Source organism: Oncorhynchus gorbuscha, linkage group LG08, assembly GCF_021184085.1.
Source record: "Oncorhynchus gorbuscha isolate QuinsamMale2020 ecotype Even-year linkage group LG08, OgorEven_v1.0, whole genome shotgun sequence".
NCBI lineage: Eukaryota > Metazoa > Chordata > Actinopteri > Salmoniformes > Salmonidae > Oncorhynchus > Oncorhynchus gorbuscha.
Window position 1 is genome coordinate 23,975,178 of NC_060180.1, and position 20,550 is coordinate 23,995,727.

Here is a 20,550-nt window from a genome sequence, read left to right on the forward strand (position 1 = left end):
CTTCGCGGTAGCTCGCGTGGGTGGAGTTTTGTGAAGTTGTAGCAAAGTTTTCTGCAGGGTACGCCCCCGGTATTCAATCGTCTTCCAGTCACTGGTTGGCCGCCTTGAAATTGTACCCCTCCACGAACTTGTGTACAGTTCCATAGAATTTGTCATTAGATTACTAATACTGGGAATTAAATAGGAGCTCTATGCTTGAATCTAGCAATACCGTACTGTAGTAGTTGCTGGAAAATATTTTTTGTTGTTGTACACTTTTAGGCAAATACAAACTATGGACCACTGCTCTCTCGCTCTCTCTCGGGTTCGCACGTTTGAGAGGGACAGCAAGTGTTTGGGGACATCGTATGAATGAACGCAGCCAGAGTGCAACGTCTTTGTGTTGTTGTTTAGGTTTGTACCCGAGTGGTTGCATCATGATAATCCACACCCCCTAATGTATGCCCTAGATCAGGGCTCTAAAACCATGTTCCTGGAAAACTATTGTCCCATAGATGCACTCCATCGCTAATTTCTAGGGCATCCGATTCATATAGCGTGTTGATAAACGGAATCAAGTTAGTAACAACTGGGGTTGGTGCGAAAACATGCAGCTCTCCAGGAGCAGGGTTGGGGAAGCCCTGTGCCTGGTCTCTTACAACCTGGTGAAATAACCGACTTATTACAACAACAAAAATAGACATTGTATAAGTTGAATTGTTGTGCAGCACAGTTCATTTACACATAAGATGGCTAATTGAAATATAACAAGGACACACGAGTTCAAAGTAGCACTCATTGAAGCCACTCGTTAAACACAGAGCGTTCAGCCATCTATTCTATACTGTGGCTCAACCGCAAACAACCTCAGAATACTGCACCGAGACTTGACTGAAGGAATGTGAATCTCTGTAAAAGAAGAAGAAAAAAGCAGTGGAACACTGCCCCCCTGAGAGCAACGCCCAAAATGATTTTACAGACTTGAGCGCCACCTGCTGAGGCGCAAGGCATGATTTACATGTAAAATAGCCTATTTTGTCAGTGTGATGTAACAAACACTAACACCATCCGAAAACTATGAAAGTGTGAGAATGAAAATACTCTAATTTGGAGCTGAACCAAGTTCACAGCCACACCATACAAAGACTGCTTAATTCACAATGAGGTGCAGAGCAGCATGGCTATACTAGGGTCCCCACAAGGGATATATTTTTGTTTGGAGTATGTTACAATTCTGTAGAAAACATATCACCAAAAATTGCAGGTTTCTGTGACACCAGTTACCATCAAGTCATTCCCAATTGCCCAAATCTGAAAGTGCATTGTGCTTCATTCAATAGTCATACTGTGAGTAGTTCAGCTGCTGAGAGCTGGCTATAAAAAAGCTGACTAGCAACAGCCGAAACCAAATGACAACGGGTTGGAATCTACTACTACGAACCTTTACATTTGAGCTCGAGCGTTTATGATAAATAGTCTAATGACAAGGCAAGCCTCGTACTTTTGAGAAATCCCTTGATCATGTCCTCATCCTCAAAAAAAAAAAAAACTCCCATCACACAGTGCTGTTTTTATTGGGGGGGTGTTCCAAGCGTTCCAAAAAACATGACAGAATTTTTACAGTAACAGGGAACGTTGCCAGTACTACAGAGCGAGACTGCCCAGCTGTCTGCACGGGTCGCAGGCACGGGACAGTGGACCATTGTATTGCCCTCCTAATTACGTAACCTAGGACACCAAGGGGGCGTAAAAACCTAAACAAATGGTGGAGAAGATTCCACTGGAAAACATGTTAAATATATGAAAATGACCTCTCTTACAACATATCAGAGGACAGCTGTAAACAGAACAAATTGAATTCCGAGTGTAATTTAGGGTAAACATCTGCGTTAGCAACCCCATGCATTGTCAACAGATTTACTCCCTCCTCCCCATTAAAACCACACTGTTGGTGCTCCGGGTGTTGTGTGGATTTCATCTAAATGTCCTTAGTGCACAACATCCTTGGAGGCAATGTTTATGTAGGGTAGAGTGCACTGTATACATGTGCTGGTTCGAATCCCCAAGGCCGGCAAGGTGTATACATTTGCCGTTCTGCCCTTGAGCAAGACAGTTAACCCCCCCCCCTCCACTGGCACCGATGACGAGGACATCGATTAAGGCAGCCCGCACCTCTCAGATTCAGAGGGGTTAGGTTAAATGCAGAAAACACATTTCGGTTGAATACATTGTTGTGCAACTGACTAGCCCTTTCCCTTTTACAGTGTAGTGTATATGAGAACAGTGCACAAAGTGTTCTTTTTCACATGTAGAGCTAAAGGAATACTATGTCCCAGCACATATGTTGAAGCCTCAGTGCACAGTCCTGTTGTACAAGGTGCTGTGAGGACACATACATACACAACGCCCTGTGGTTGTTATCAAAAATTACGAGGCACATGAATTAGGCATCTTTAATTTGAAAAACAGAATCAAAACTCGAACATAAACACTTTCCACAGTACATTCCCTTCTAAAACAAATACAACCGCCGCTGATTAAAATGTTAGTCGTTAAAATGTGTACTGCTTGCATAATTGTTCAAATCAAAATATGTATTGGAGTAGCGAGACCGTTGATGCATTTCCAGGCACTAAGTGATGTCTCACAGCTGAAAAATGTAATTCCATAACTGTGGTTAATAGATCATAATACTCCACCCCCTTTTCACCATCAGTTATCTTAACAAGTGAAGACTTGACAGAACTCCAACCTGAATATCTATCGAGAAGGTTCAATCTACAATACCAAATACACCTTTACTCTGGTCTTGACCCCGGAAACCGACCAAGAATGTTAACTTACTAGTGGCTATGGTGTCTTAGACCGACATTGATCTTCCCTGGTCCTCAGCCTGACAGACCAGTCTGTCTCAGGGTCCCCAGTATAGCCAGAGCCAGTGTGGCCCTCTCCTGCTGTAGGGCCAGCCGGGCATGCTCAATGGTGCAGGAAAACTGGGGCAGGGCTGGGAGGCCCTCTAGAGCCTGCTGGGTGGCCAGGGATAGGGCCTCTGCCTGGGCTGAAAGTCTGAGCAACTCTGCCTGGTTCTGGTTCAGAGCCGTCAACCCTGGGGCCTTGAAGAGGACACCCAGGTGTCTGTGTAGTAACCGTGCCCACTGGACAGGCTCGGCCCAAAGGTTCAGATCGCCCTTCTCAAACAGGAAGTCCTCTTCATCCTGAGCAGAGGAGATGAGTGCATGGAATATGAGAACTATTGTATTCAAATGGAAGAGGGTAAAGAATGGATTCAGATTGAATGAAGTACATTTTTATTCTTTAATGCATTTCAGAGATTAGGATGAAGAAGATACTCTGCCAAAGGGCATAGACGTCAACTCTCCATTCCAACTAATATTATCCAGTCGAATCCCAAGTCTTCGGGAGGTGTGTGTGTGTGTGTCTCCTTACCAGGCCAGTTGCTTCTGCTGTGGCTGTCTCTTGCTCCAGGTCTCCCAGCAGCCACTCTGTCAGGGTGAGGATGCCCATTGGCACCTGCCCCCACAGCTGGAACAGCTGGCATAGCAACCCCACACCCATGTCCAGGGCAACAGGTGGGCACACCGAGACACAGGCCACATCTAGGGACACAGGGGACAGAGTCAACAACATGAGGTTGGGGTTCACATACCTACTTTCACATTCTGGGAATCTGGAGAGAAGAGACAGGGGTAAGTATGGTTCGGAGAGCAGGGGAGTCTTTAAGGGTAAACAGGCACCAGAACGAGAAGCACTGTTCTAGTACAGCAGCACTGACAACGCTACAATGTGGATGTTCTTTTGGTTCACAGCATCCGTCACCATTAGGCCCAAAGAACACTAAATAAGGAGCAGGAGAAGAAAAAATGAAGTCTGCTCCCAACCTGTTGCCTGACACAGGATCAATGCCAAGCTTATACACAAGATTGATGTGCTTCTGTCTTTATGTTCCAGACCAAGTGTGCGTTCTCTTCTGAGCCTGGAACCTATTATGGGAAAGACATTTAAATAAAACACACACCAAGGATTGAGCTGGGAAAGAGTATGGGAGAGAGCACAGGAAGAGCGTAAGTGAAGAGGCGGCACTTTAGATGGGAGGACATGACAGTATTAACGCTCATCCAGCAACAGCCTATAGCCCTAGATGTAACGACTCCACGCATCAATGTGAAAGCTCTCCGCAACAGTGTGCATGTTTATGTCTTATTATCCCTTGACCATGCCCAAAAAGAGGGGGGGGGGCGTCACCTTAACCCCCATCAACATCCCCACACATCATCCCAAACCACTCCTTAACCACCACCACCAACAGTGCTGGGGATAGTGGCTGTTCAGGAAGATTGGTTTTCCCTTCTAGAAGGGGGTGTAAAACCAAGGGCTTGAGATTCATGGAAACCCACTCCGAACCTAGGAAGATGGTAATTGTACGGTATTATCAGGGATTTTGTGTGTTGAGCCGGAGTGGCATGTTCCTTTCTCAAACCAAAGTGTTGTGCCGCCCCCTCTCTGGGTTGTCCCAGCTCTGGTGTCACCCCAGCCATTCATCCCAGAGGGGGAGAGAAGGTGACAGCTTACCGCTGGACCTGGCCCAGCATGCTTCAAAACACAACCAGCCCCAAACATTAAGGCATAATAGGAAACTAGCCACTTTTCAATTGATGAACTTTTGGGGAGGTTTCACACTTCACTAACACGATTTCCCCTGGTCTGTCCTCGGCTTACAGTACTCAACACCACTACACTCCTCTCAGGGGATTGGCTTTCCCCTGCTATTAGTCATGTGTGTGTGTGTGGTGGGGCAAGAGTGTCGGTGTTAGAGTGTGTTGTTTATGTGAGTAATAGTGTTTATCTAACAATCTTAATCGGAGAGAAGACGGGGCAGTGCCACCATCTTCCTGTTGGTTAATGGGGCTGGCAGGGAGTGACTGACCCACCACTACAGTTGGCACACTAAGCCTGTTGGCATTCAGTGGCTAGAATAGAAAGAGAGTGTGGAGAACAATCCAGGAGTATACACGACACAAAGTATATGGAGTCCTACAATTAAAACATCTCATCATAAAACCATAACATGAGGAAAGGTACTGTAGGGCATTGTATGAGCTACAGCTGCACTGGAAATAGATTTAGACTCATTTCAGAGAGATCAATGCCTGTTCCAAGTACTGCCCTTCGGTCACAGCAACGGTATTTCGGGGGGTGAATTTTTCCCATCCGCCTCGTTTCTGCATCGTTACGCAGCCAGCAAGCTCTGTGCCATGTTTCGCTATGAAACAGAGCCAAATTCCGGCGGGAAAGGAGGATGCTTAATTCCTGAAATCAATATGTGGTGCGAGTCTTGGGCTGGAACTAATAAAAAAAAAAATAAAAAAATTTGACATAAGGAAAGAGAGAAGGGAGCTTTGGTGTTCCGCAAATCCGGGACATAGTTTCTGCAGCTGGGGGGTGTCGGGTGTACCAATGACAGAGGAGGGCTGTAATGATAGTGGTAAAATAAAAGATATTGGTGGACCCTCCTGCCGTCATCATACGGCGTGTTGGAGTGTGAGGGGGGAGTTACACGCCCACGCTCCATTCAGCTGCTCAGCCACCCACATCAGAGAGATAGGGGGCCACAGTACGCCACTTCTTTGCCCAGTTTTAATCCACCTGGACCCCTAACCTTGGGAACACACAGGCCCCTGCCCCAGACCCCTCCACCTGCATTTCTAACAAGGCCCTGCTTAATCTTTCACTCCTCACAGATCAGAGAAACACATTTTGAGTGCTGATACACAAAATGGTGACAATCTTGGTTTACTACGGTGTAGGCTTTTGTATACCTGTACCTATATGCTCACACACATTCACTGGCAGTAACACACACACACCAGGGTTTCGTGACCAAGAAAATGTTAATTTACCGGACCCATATATGCATTGGGTGTGTAATCCATTAGGGCATCCACCCAAGGTGCTCAGAACGACAGAAATTACACACTTAGATTATGGTAATCTTAACAGAACATGCAACACCTGTAATGAAGCTGCCACTAAAGTGTCATTTTCAAACAATTGCCAAAATGCAATTCACAGGGAAACACAATTTTAAACAGCGCACCTGATGCAAGCGGTTCCATATGTGACAGAGATGAAAATCTGTTGTGAATCTAAAAGACTCATCAACTAGGATAGTTTGCTAATATGACTAGGGTTGTGCTTTTGGCTTCTGGACAACGAAAGAAAGTTGATACGAAAACCAATAGAACAGGAGATGCTGGTTACAGCATATGAGGAAGTCTTCATGAAATAATTGCCTCCAGATTTCAAAATGGTCGGATTTTGCAAAGGCTACTTTGAAGCAAGGTAAGACACGCTTCATAATATGAAGTAAAACGTTCAGGTTTCAAACAATTAAGTATCAGTTCTCAAAATGCATGCCTCCAGCTCACATTGCAAAGGGGTGGGTGACGCGCTGATAGCCTGCCTACCGTTGCCTATGTACATGAATGGTGAAGAGGCCGCTTCAATTACCAGTTGAGAATCTTTTTTTTTTTTTTTTAAATGGTGGCCATCAAAACAAGTTAACATGCAATTCCATTTAGAATTGCTGCGCAATGACTGGGATAATATAAAAGCACGTTTCACTCCAGCAGCAACGAGGTGAGGAGCTGCAGCAGCAGCACTCACTGAGGTGATATTCCTCTCAGAATAGGCTCTTTATATTGTGCACGTGTGACAAATAAGATACACTACATGACCAAAAGTATATGGATACCTGCTGGTCGAACATCTCATTCCAAAATCATGGGCATTAATATGGAATTGGTCCCCCCTTTGCTGCTTTAACAGCCTCCACCCGCCTGGGAAGGCTTTCCCACTAGATGTTGGAACATTGCTGCGGGGACTTACTTCCATTTCGCCACAAGAGCATTAGTGAGGTCGGGCACTGATGTTGGGCGATGAGGCCTGGCTCGCTTTCCAATTCATGCCAAAGGTATTTGATGAGGTTGAGGTCAGGGATCTGTGCAGGGCAGTCAAGTTCTTCCACACCGAGCTCAACTACACCATTTCTGTATGGACCTTGTTTTGTGCATGGGGGCATTGTCATGCTGAAACAGGAAAAGGCCTTCCCCAAACTGTTGCCACAAAGTTGGAAGCACAGAATCGTCTAGTGTGTCATTGTATGCTGCAGCATTAAGATTCCCCTTCAATGGAACTAAGGGGCCTAAGCCGAACCAGGAAAAAACAGCCCCAGACCATTATTCCTCCACCAAACTTTAGTTGGCACTATGCATTGTGGCCGGTAGCGTTCCCCTGGCATCCGCCAAACCCAGATTTGTCTGTCGGACTGCTAGATGGTGAAGCGTGATTAATCACTCCAGAGTCTAATGGCGGTGAGCTTTACACCACTCCAGCCAACACTTGGCATTGTGCTTGGTGATCTTAGGCTGCTCTGCCATGCAAACCCATTTTATGAAGCTCCCGACAAACAGTTCTTATGCTGACATTGCTTCTTCCAGAGGCAGTTTGGAACTCGGTAGTGAGTGTTGCAAATGAGGACAGACGATTTTTACGCACTACGCGCCTCAGCATCCCTTTCTGTGAGCTTGTGTGGCCTACCACTTTGCAACTGAGCCATTGTTGCTCCTAGACGGTTCCATTTCACAATAACAGCACTTACAGTTCACCAGGGCAGCTCTAGCAGGGCAGAACCTAACTTGTTAGAAAGGTGGCATCCTATGACAGTGCCACGTTGAAAGTCACTGAGCTCTTCAGTAAGGTCATTCTACTGCCAATGTTAGGCTATGGAGATTGCATGGCTGTGTGCTCTATTTATACACAGGTCAGCAAGGGGGTGTGTGGCTGAAATATCCAAATACACCAATTTGAAGGGGTGTCCACATACCTTTGTGTATATAGTATACATGTAGACGAACTAAAATAAACGCACCAATTTAGTTCCACTGAATTATGCAAATGACCTTTAAGCATGACGTCAAACGTATTTACATCGACTGGTATGTCTATCAGTAGCTAGGTTTCTATCCAATTCGGTGACAGATTTTCATGTGAATATTCAAAAATCCGCATAGATACATTTCCATCAAATTGACTTGTGGCAGATAAAAGGCTGTGCGTGATGACGTAGTGCACATAAAAATACCTTGTCTGATTACATTTCCATGTATCTTTTTCCCCTCATCATGTACCAACTAAAAAATACAAGTTAAACAAGTTTCCATCACATTTTCAACGCTACTGATGGCTTTCTCACAAAAAAGTGTGTTATGTAGCGAGTACACTCTGGTATTGGTACATGAACTCTAGCCAAGAGCGCACTTTATCTTTGCACAGTTGGCTAGAGCGCACATTTAGCCTACTCAATATGACAGTTATTATATTAATATTTGCCCACCAACATAATTAATTAATTTTAGACACAAAAAGGTCCCAACTTGTCTAGTGTATTTAGTTTGATTTGACATTTGGAAGGTTTAATGAAAAATTTAATCAGGACTTTATCCGACATGTACTTCACCTGCATAAAAACGTTAGATGCAAACTTGGTAAATTAATAATAAAGCATTATTTTACAAATGGCAGTGTTTTTTTCTCCAGTTCAATTCGGCAGGCAACAATTCAAATGTATCGGCTTTTCATATAAGATTTTGCTAAAAGCCATCAAGGGAAACCCTGACACACACACTGGAGATTGTGCAGAGGTGCGGAGACCAGCACGTGTGTGTGTGTATGAGAGAGAGAGAGGGGTGTTGGTGTGTGAAATAAAAACACCTTAGAGCCCTAACTTCCTCCTATAGCTCAACAAGAACCAGTGTGCGAGATAAAGACTATAGCCTCGCAAGAGCCTCTACTCTAGTAATCAATAACAACAAATCATGAACATATAAAAGTCGGTTGTACTACGCCAGTGCTGGTGGGACTATCTGGCCATCTCCAGACCAGTCTAAAGTAACAGTGACACTCAGGAGTGATTTAATTCTAAGTGATTTAATTCTAAGTGATTTTCTCCGCCTTCACCTCAAAGCTTTTTCTTCAGTCGTCGTCAGTAGACTAAACTGGGCCTCAGATTTGACAGAGGGTGCTTCCAGGCTAAAAAAAGAGACTTGATAGTTACATACGTTCATTTTTATGATGTGTTGTATCACTTTGACAATATACTTATTTTGCTAGTTGGCTTTACCTGAACCAAAACGCCAGGATTTATCCTTCATAGCTTGTTCTCGTTTTTCTTTTAAAATAGGCAGTCAATTTGTTTTCAGCACTTTCATTTCCATGACTGATCAAAACTAGGTTGTCATGGCTCTCTCTTGCCCCCTTGCAGCAGATATATGGTGAGCAATTCGTTTGAATCATCGAGTCGCAAATAAAATCAGTGTCGAATCGCAATACATATAGAAAGGGGATGTGGATACATAGTCAGTTGAACAACAGTGCAGTCGGGGGGCTGACCTAATAGATCTGCACATCATCGGTGCCCGGGGAGAAGTTGGTGGGGGTTACCGGCCTTGCAATACATATCGTATTGGCACTTAAGTATCGTGATCATATCGTATCGTGAGGTCCCTGGCAATGCATGCTCCATTCATACACTACTAACCCTGGTTTAATGACTGAACTATTCCCAGCCCTAATGCAAGCTCCATTCATACACTACTAACCCAGGTTTAATGACTGAACGATTCCCAGCCCTAATGCATGCTCCATTCATACACTACTAACCCTGGTTTAATGACTGAACGATTCCCAGCCCTAATGCATGCTCCATTCATACACTACTAACCCTGGTTTAATGACTGAACGATTCCCAGCCCTAATGCATGCTCCATTCATACACTACTAACCCTGGTTTAATGACTGAACGATTCCCAGCCCTAATGCAAGCTCCATTCATACACTACTAACCCTGGTTTAATGACTGAACGATTCCCAGCCCTAATGCATGCTCCATTCATACACTACTAACCCTGGTTTAATGACTGAACGATTCCCAGCCCTAATGCAAGCTCCATTCATACACTACTAACCCTGGTTTAATGACTGAACGATTCCCAGCCCTAATGCATGCTCCATTCATACACTACTAACCCTGGTTTAATGATTGAACGATTCCCAGCCCTAATGCATGCTCCATTCATACACTACTAACCCTGGTTTAATGACTGAACGATTCCCAGCCCTAATGCATGCTCCATTCATACACTACTAACCCTGGTTTAATGACTGAACGATTCCCAGCCCTAATGCATGCTCCATTCATACACTTACTAACCCTGGTTTAGTGACTGAACGATTCCCAGTTAAAACAGAAAACGTGGTTTATAGGTGAAAAATCTGCATATCCTCCTACCATCATGCTGCTGTAAGTGATTGGACAGAGCGGCACACACACACACAACATAATATTGAAGTTAATATTGACATAAGCTGAGAATGTGGATTCAATGATGGTTCGTTGAGAATGGCCTGACAGGTCAGCACAGACCATAAGACCACTACTGTTGATGCTATTCAGTCTGCAGAGAACCACACTTTATATCTGAACTATAAGGTTGACAGTTCAATGCCACTGAGCTAATAGGTAACTAAATGCTGAACATTCTCAAATGGAATAAACAATAACATCCCACAACTACAGTTGTCACCATAATTAAGTAACATAATTAAAAGGTGACAGACAGGATTTTTTGCATTGTAATTTCAGGAAATGTCTATGATATATCTGGCGCTAATAGTGGAATGATAGTAGCTCACTGGTAATACTGTGAAACGCGATGCACAATACCAGTCAAAAGTTTGTGTTTTTCTTCAATCTTACTATTTTCTACATTGTAGAATAATATTGAAAACATCAAAACTATTAAGTAACACATATGGAATTATGTAGTAACCAAAAGTGTTAAATCTAAATCAATTTTATATTCTTCTGGTCAATGTGGTCATCAAAGCAAAAGGTGGCTATTTTGAAGAATCTCAAATATAAAATCTATTCATGATTCCATGTGTGTTATTTCATAGTTTTAATTTCTTCACTATTATTCTACAATTGAATGAGTAGCTGTGTCAAAACTTCTGACTGGTACTGTACATCCACAAAGAAGAACCCATATAAAACTGCAACGCCTCTTCTCCTGTGAGTTTGGTAGTCCAGTGAGCGATTGAGTGTCGTTTGTAGCTAGTGTAGTAATACCTGCATAGTACTGTAATAACCACAAGGAACAGTGTTACGACTCATGTGTGGCCCAATCATTTGTGGCTGAATAAACAAGAAGCAAGCAAGCAAGCTTTGAAGTCGGGAACAGTTTGTCCGGTTGAAGCGAGTGGATTGGAGTATGGGAACCGTGCGCACGGCTACTTATATGGGGTGCTAATTTCAACCCAAAGGACTTCGATGGCTTAGTTTAACCAGTGGAAAGCAGGAATAGGAATGAGACTGACTGAATCCAGGTGCTAAGCTGAGTGTGACGCCTGTGACATCAATTTCCTACTGACCTACTAATACATTGCGAGTGTCAGCAGTGATGGAGACAAACCGGGTAAATTCAATGTGGATTTACCTCACTATATTGCTATTGGACTAGCTAGCTGACTCTCACTCTGGAGGACGAGTCTTGACTCTTTTTTCACTTTGGTAGCTAACTCAGCCGTCAGCCTCTATACTTTCTATCAGCTGTTTTTTGGTGGGTTCCTGCCTGTGCTAGACAAGTTGTTATCCGGCTTACTACTTAGCTATGTCGACATTGGTGGTTGTCTAGCTGGCTAGGCTAGCTAGCAGTTTAAAAAAACTTCAGCTGGCTTTACATACAGTTGAAGTCGGAAGTTTACATACACTTAGGTTGGAGTCATTAAAACTAGTTTTTTCAACCACTCCACCAATTTCTTGTTAACAAACTATAGTTTTGGCAAGTCTGTTAGGACATTTACTTTGTGCATGACAAGTCATTTTCCAACCATTTTTTACAGACAGATTATTTCACTTATCATTCATTGTATCACAATTCTGTTGGGTCAGAAGTTTACATACAAAGTTGTCTGTGCCTTTAAACAGCTTGGAAAATTCCAGAAAATTATGTCATGGCTCTAGAAGCTTCTGATAGGCTAATTGACATCATTTGAGTCAACTGGAAGTGTACCTGTGGATGTATTTCAAAACCTACCTTCAAACTCAGTGTCTCTTTGCTTGACATCACAAAATAGATGGCATCATGAGGGAGGAAGGTTAGGTGGATATATTGAAGCAACATCTCAAGACATCAGTCAGGAAGTTACAGCTTGGTCGCAAATGGGTCTTCCAAATGGCCAATGACCCCAAGAATTCTTCCAAAGTTGTGGCAAAATGGCTTAAGGACAACAAAGTCAAGGTATTGGAGTGATCATAAAGTCCTGACCTCAATCCTATATAATATTTTGGGGGCAGAACTGAAAAAGATTGTGCGAGCAAGGAGGCCTAAAACCTGACTCAGTTACACCAGCTCTGTCAGGAGGAATGGGCCAAAATTTAACAAACTTATTGTGGGAAGCTTGAGGAAGGCTACCTTGAGCAATGCTACCAAATACTAATTGAGTGTATGTAAACTTCTGACCCACTGAGAATGTGATGAAATAAATAAAAGCAGAAATAAATAATTCTCTACTATTATTCTGACATTTAACATTCTTAAAATGAAGTGGTGATCCGAACTGACATAAAACATGGAATCTTTATTAGGATTAAATGTCAGGAATTGTGAAAAACTGAGTTGAAATGTATTTGGCTAAGGTGTATGTGAACCTCTGACTTCAACTGTAAGTATTCAGACCCTTTACTCAGTACTTTGTTGAGGCACTTTTGGCAGCGATTACAGCATTGAGTCTTCTTGGGTATGACGCTACAATCTTGGGACACCTGTATTTGGAGAGTTTCTCCCATTCTTCTCTGCAGATCCTCTCAAGCTCTGTCAGGTTGGATGGGGAGCGTTGATCCACAGCTATTTTAAGGTCTCTCCAGATATGTTCGATCGGGTTCAAGTCTGGGCTCTGGCTGGGCCACTCAAGGTCATTCAGAGACTTGTCCCGAAGCCAAACCTGCGTTGTACTGGCTGTGTGCTTACGGTCGTTGTACTGTTCTCTGTGGTCCAGAGTGCTCTGGAGCAGGTTTTCGTCAAGGATCTCTCTGTACTTTGCACCATTCATCTTTGCCTCGACCCTGACTAGTCACCCAGTCCCTGAAAAACATCCCCACAGCATGATTGTGCCAGCACTATGCTTCACCATAGGGATGGTGCCAGGTTTCCTCCAGACTTGACACTTGATATTCAGGCCAGAGAATCTTGTTTCTCATGGTCTGAGAGTCTTTAGGTGAATTTTGGCAAACTCATAGCGGGCTGTCATGTGCCTTTTACTGTGGAGTGGCTTCAGTCTGGCCACTGTAACAAAAAATGACTAATTGTTGGAGTGCTGAAGAGATGTTTGTCCTTGTGGAAGGTTCTTCCATCTCCACAGAGGATCTCTAGAGCTCTGTCAGAGTGACCATTGGGTTATTGGTCACCTCCCTGACCAAGGCCTTTCTCCACAGATTGTTCAGTTTGGCCAGCTCTATGAAGAGTCTTTGCCACTGTGTTCTTGGGGACCTTCAATGCTGGAGAAATGTATTGGTACCCTTCCTCAGGTCTGTGCATCGACAGAATCCTGTATCTGAGCTCTACGGACAAATCCTTTGACCTCATGGCTTGGTCTTTGCTCTGACATGCACTGTCAACTGTGGGACCTTATACAGACAGGTGTGTGCCTTTCCAAATGTCTAATCAATTGAATTTACCACAGGTGAACTCCAAGTTGTAGAAACATCAAGGATTATCAATGGAAACAGGATGCACCTGAGCTGCCCTGCTAGAGCTGCCCCGGTCAACTTTAAGTCCTGTTTTTCTTAAGTGGAAATATCTAGGCGCAACAACAGCTCAGCCGCGAAGTAGTAAGCCACACAAGCTCACAGAATGGGACTGCAGAGTGCTGAAGTGTGTAAAAATAATCTATCCTCGGTTTCAACACTCACTACTGAGTTCCCCAACTGCCTCTGGAAGCAACATCAGCACAAGAACTGTTCGTCTGGAGCTTCATGAAATGGGTTTCCATTGCAGAGAAGACACACACAAGCCTAAGATCATCATGCTCAATGCCAAGCGTTGGCTGGAGTGTTGTAAAGCTTGTCACCATTGGACTCTGAAGCAGTGGAAATGCTTTCTCTGGAGTGATGAATCACGCTTCACCATTTGGCAATCGGACGGACGAATATGGGTTTGGCAGATGCCAGGAGAACGCTGCCTGCCCCAACGCATAGTGCTAAACGTAAAGTTTGGTGGTGGAGGAGGAATAATGTTCTGGTGCTGTTTTTCATAGTTCGGGCTAGGCCCCTTAGTTCCAACGAAGGCAAATCTTAACTCCACAGCATACAAAGATATTCTAGACGATTCTGTGCTTCCAACTTTGTGGCAACAGTTTGGGGAAGGCCCTTTCTGGTTTCAGCATTACAATGACCCAGTGCAGTAACATAGCTTAATCATGATGGGCCCAGGTGCCCAAACAAATTACGGGCCCCATCCCCACCCATATTTCCCTTAAAATGTAACTCATTTTGCTGGTAAGGCTGTCTGGTAATATTACTAAGCAATGTAACAGCAGAATAGAACCTAATCTAAGGGCACATTTGAAGCAGTTACCAGAGAAGCCGCAATATAGCCAATACATTCAGCACGATGGACGCTGTCAGATATTAACCCATATAAGTCGATCAGCACCACGGAAAGCACAAAGCGGTCAAAAAACACCCTATTTTATCTGCTAATAATAGGCAATAGCCTATATTATAAAACATAAATATATAGATCCACCTCGACAGAAACACCGAAACATAGCTAATTACCTAGTACATGCTCGCTGAGGTTATGCACGGTGGCAAAACTGACATACCGGTATCTCAAATGATCTACCTCCTGCAGAGGCCTATAGCAAAAACACCAGCAAATCAATGAAGTGGAGCATTCAAACAGACTGCATAAATGGCAGCATGCCTTTAAACAGTATATGATGCGTATGCACTTACTATTATTACAATAGCCTAGTTAGACTAGGATGACAATGAAATGGCTCAGCGGCTGTGCACCACAACATGGTTTCCAAAGACAGATCGAGCATAGTCATAGATTGACAAGCAATGTAAATTAATCTCAATAAAGCTTGATTTATATAGGCTGTCTGGGTAGCCTGCCCTGTAACAATATAAGCTATACTCACTCATTTGATTGGCATTCGACGGGCCGTGCGCTCTGCGAAGTCATTGATTATGGCATTCAAATCTATGGCCCTGGTGTTTTCAATGGGCAGAATGTAAAACCCACGCAGTCTCTCCTGTCCCATGCTGCTGCTCAGGTATGATTTCATTGTTGTCCGTTTTGAAAAGGAGTGCTCGGCACTGGCTATCGTTACAGCGATGCTCCTTTCTATGACTGCCTGTAACTACTTTCCCAAATGTAGCAGTGACTGAATTGTAATCCACAATGAGCATCTTGGCCAGGTCTCTGACTGTAGTGTGATTTGCTATTTCCTCCTTACAACAGGCCCTGAAAGAGAGTAAATGGCCAGGGAAGATATATCTTTGCTGTAATGTTCAGCCAGCCGGCTGGCGGTCTCGTAGAGTTCATCATCTGCGTTGGCCAGGGTAGTGGGATGGATGGAGTCAAACAGACTCGACGTTGCCCGCTGACTTTTAAATCCGTTTGACAGCTGGTGGATAACGATGTCACGGTTTGCATTAAAGACGTAGACTAAAACTACTTTTTCCCCATCAGTCTCATAAAACTGTTTAAACTCACATTTTTGACAGAGACATTGAGCAAGGTTAAGATTGTGCGCTACGCAACGCACAACAGCAAGCGGCTCTTTTTCAGATATTCTGGCCTGCACACCCGAATAGACCCCGCTTATGTTCGCAGATCCATCATACCCCTGCCCAGGACATTTTGAAATATCCCACCCATTATCCTCTATGCTGCCCAGGACATTTTGAAATATCCCACCCATTATCCTCTATGCTGCCCAGGACATTTTGAAATATCCCACCCAATATCCTCTATGCTGCCCAGGACTTTAAGTTGATGCTCAGCCACTGATGTGTCAGCAGCCTCCAGAAATCCCAAAAACGACTCTGACGGTCAGATCTGTGGCGACATTATCGGCATCCCTTATCACTCTCACAAAGCGATGAACTTGGCTTTACTGGTCTACTTTGGATACATCCAGTGTCCATAATAATAGAAACAAAAAATGGGGCATCCTGCATCTCTCCCTGGATGTCACACTTCATTCGCTTGGTTAAGATATAAATCAGCTCGTTTTGGATTTGAGGACTGAGATAGTTAATTAACAGATCCTGTGGTGCGTTCTAAAAGTTCTCAGAACTGGGTCGTAAAATGACAGTTCAATTATACTGAGACAATTCCTGTCCCAACTTTTCACGGTGCCCCTAACTATGCACTAGAACAAATGTGCTGCATTTCTGCGTCAATAGCGCCATTGAGCTTCCATTGCTCATATACAAAACAGGCACCCATGTGAATCTGGGATGTCTCATGACATGCTATTTTGTATGTTAGATGGCGCCAATCTCTCACTCTCCCATTCACCCATGCATCAGAGAAGGGGCACTCCGATCTCCGAACAGCCAGCAAGGCTCACAATATGCCCAATCTAGCCTGGCCGAATAACATAGCCATGTTCGTGGTCATTTGATTCCAGCCTTGGTTGTAGTGGTGTAATACGACTCGGAAAAACACTGTTTTGGGAAAATTGCAATAACGTGCCGTTTAACCTTTGCATCCATATTTGTTGCATAATGCCCCGTCAGTTGGATAGGTTAAAAGGCCATCAGCCTAACTTCCACCTGTTTCCTCAGCCGCCACGATTCTAACCTTGCCCTGCTCCTCTTCCTCCCTGCCCGGCCCAGGGATAGTCTGGCTTGTGCTCAGGGTCATATCCGCCGATGCCTGACAACCTGTATCCTCCTCTGTCAAAGTTGCTGTTTCTGGCACGATGGAACAGCTTGGCCTTGGCTCACTTGACCCGCTAAGAGCTGCTGCTGGCGATGACAAACCTACATCCTCTTCTGGTCCCGCTACGTTGCTTGTGCTAGCAACGGCTGCACTTGAACTGCATTTGAAAAAGGAATCTAATTTAACTAATTTTGATACCTCCTTTGCTTTCTCATTTTTGGCCTTCCTCTTTTGGGCTCCACTTGTGTTGATACATAGCTGATTTTTAAATCCTTAATTTTCTATTCTCGACTTAATTTCCCCCCCGGCCGTTGTCTCTTGATAGCTAGCTCAACAGTTGCTTAAAACAATGACAGAAACAACAAGGCTTTGGAGAGTATTTGCACGATGAATCCCAGAATGCATTTCATTTAACATGGTATTGAAACTATTGAATAATGTGATTTATTTAGCAAATTAATTTGTCAACTATACACTAAAATATCAGGCTGACTGTTGGTGAAACCATCAGTGGGATCATTTATCATATAGCCTGTGTTAAAGATTTTCAACATATCTTAGAGTTGATGGACCCACGTCAACAATTAATACTTGAGCATGGTAGGGTGGTATTCAAATTACATAGGTGGCCCGCAGCTCCACAGAGCCGGGCCCACCGGCTGCAGCTACGGCACCTACCCCGTGCACAAAGCAAGATCCATATAGAAATGGTTTGTTTGTGGAAGAACTTGACTGGCCTGCACAGAGCCCTGACCTCAACCCCATCGATCACCTTTGGGATGAATTGGAACGATGACTGCGAGCCAGGCCTAATCGCCCAACATCAGTGCCTGACCTCACTAATGCTTTTATGGCTGAATGGAAGCAAGTCCCCCAGCAATGTTCCAACATCTAGTGGAAAGCCTTCCCAGAAGAGTGGTCTGTTATAGCAGCAAAGGGGAGCCAAACTCCATATTAATTCTCATGATTTTGTAATGATATGTTCACTGAGCAGGTGTTCACATACTTTTGTCACTTAGTGTAACTGCATATACCGATAACATTATTTGATAACTGGTTAGATGGTGTTAAGTATTTCCAACACATTTTAATTTGACATTTAACGTCACATCCCCGAAATGTTTTTTCCCGGCATGACGTCAGCATTCTTTGGAATTCTGATCAGTTTTATGAAATAACTCCAACAACAGAAAAAGGTGTAACTTTGAATGGGGACTTTTGAATCATAATCGAATAGAAATCCGTTGTAGTAGGCGTGGCCTATGGCATGCTTTTAGATGCCCTCCTCTTGGCCGCAGTGATAGCATTTTACAGTTTTAAAGTTAGTTTCCTGATATTCTACTAATTCTGCCATTGGGCAGAGAGAAACGTTCTAGTTTCAAAGCTATTTTCATGCAATTATACACATTTCGCCATTGGCTTGTGCCTTGTTCTATCAGTTTTGTAATGTCATATTCTCCCTGACTGTCAAATTTTTATTTTGGATTTTTTTAGTTCTCAAAGATAGTCTTATTAAAAAAAGATGTGATGTAGCAATGCATCCTTTCTACATACTTTATCTGGTTTTAGTCATTTATTAAGTTTACACTGAAAACATTTTACCATCCACTGTAGTTCAGCCTTATCAGGCTACAAGGACTGTATAATACTATAGAACAAAATGTTGAAAGGTTGTTCTCTCTCTCATACTTCTACATGCAAAACTAACTTGTAGAAAAAAATGAGGGAAGTGCTGCTAGGATACAAAATAGTAGATCTTTATAGATAGATAATGTGCTCTTTGGTAAATGGATTAATTGATCATTTTAAAAAACGAGGACATGACTAACTTTCCAAGTCTATTGACCATCTACTGTGCTGGCGTTGACAATCTACCATACCATCTATTGTACTACACATTGAGTTTTTTGGGTACTAAGACAAGCCCTCTTCCTTTATATACCACCCCTACGTTGAAATACGTCTGTGGATATGAAGTAGATGTAGAATACCTGTTTGGGTCTACTGGGGTGAAGGGATGGAGTCTGATTCACTTGCATATCAAAAGGTAGAGAGCTGGTCATTACATGGCCTTGGCTTGACACCACCACTACTTTACCCTGCCATGTTAGACATGCAGTAAACATGCCCCCATCCCCATTACAGTACTCTGTAGGCAGACACGGTGGCTGGGCTGAATGTAGACAGGACATCAACACACAGTGTCCCTTTGGACAGCAGAATAATGTACACTCTGTAGAGTCCATGAAGAATTCTGCCGCCCACACATCAGGGTTGAACTCTCAGGAAATGACTAGTGTGGTGAGGAGGGAGAAATGACAGGGGATCCCCAGGACACACACACACACACACACACACACACACACACACACACACACACACACACACACACACACACACACACACACACACACACACACACACACACACACACACACACACACACACACACACACACACACACACACACACACGTTCATTTTATTCCCATCCTGTTGTAGAAAAAGCATATCATTCTTAGTCCTCTGGTTCGTATCTGACCCTGCTCGGCCCCAACGTACACATTGATGTATAGACATGGATGTTCTTTTTATTAGAGAACAATGAGGTGATGTTATCACTGGAGGCAGATGCAGCGACAATAAGGGTGGCTCCTGTGTTTTCACCAGGAGAAGAAGCTGGGAAAATAAAGGAAGTGTGTCTTGAGGACAGAAAGTCACACTGAGCAGACAGATGTCAATACCAGAGGTTGGAGCAGGTTCAGGGAACAGAACAAAACATTTTTTTTTTTGAGGAACAACTGATAACGAAAGTAATCTATACTGTTCCGGAACAGAACAGTTATTTAAAAAGCATGGAAACGGGTTATTTAAAAAAATAATCTAACCTTTATTTAACCAGGCAAGTCTGTTAAGAACAAATTCTTATTTACAATGACGGCCTAACCCGGCCAAACCTGGACGACGCTGGGCCTATTGTGTGCCGCCCTATGGGACTCCTAAACACGGCCGGATATGATGCAGCCTGGATTCAAACCAGGGACAACAGTGACACCTCTTGCACTGAGATGCAGTGCCGTTGTGACCGTTGTGCCACTCGAGAGCCCCAGCTAATAACGTTATTTTACTTTACGGTTATTTTTTTTACCCAATCCCACAAAAACAAAACAAAGCGCATATGTAAACCCCGACTGTCACTCAGAAACATATTCCAGTGTCTGCCTGCCAGCTGAAAATCTTCACCAGTGTGTGTGTAGGCTACCTTTTCCTCTCCTCCGACCGAGAAATGAATGGTCTACTGTAGCTACTGACGTTACAGGCATGATTCAGAAATTAGGGAAATATTTTTTTTTTTAAAGAGAACAACGGACACACTTTTTCAATGCTAGTTAATAACCCTTTAGAACCCATTGCAGTTGTCGACGGCCTTTCTTTAAATTACTATAGCGGCTTCGAAAGGCCTTGTTTTTCTAACAATTTTGCCCAGTCTCTTTCTTATAGTTGAGTCATGAACACTGACCTTAACTGAGGCA

The 20,550-nt window shown here is 43.6% G+C and overlaps 1 protein-coding gene across 1 annotated transcript in view; it reads right to left on the reverse strand.

Moving 5' to 3' along the window:
* Positions 1 to 2,418: 2,418 nt before the first annotated feature.
* The window catches only part of thada (THADA armadillo repeat containing), a 121,990-nt gene continuing 103,858 nt past the window's right edge, over positions 2,419 to 20,550 (reverse strand). The window contains exons 37-38 of the mRNA XM_046358893.1: positions 3,427 to 3,596; positions 2,419 to 3,194 (exon numbers count right to left, since the gene is read on the reverse strand). Coding sequence (XP_046214849.1) covers positions 2,868 to 3,194; positions 3,427 to 3,596 — 497 coding nt within the window. The 3' untranslated portion in view covers positions 2,419 to 2,867. The remainder of the gene's footprint in view (positions 3,195 to 3,426; positions 3,597 to 20,550) is intronic.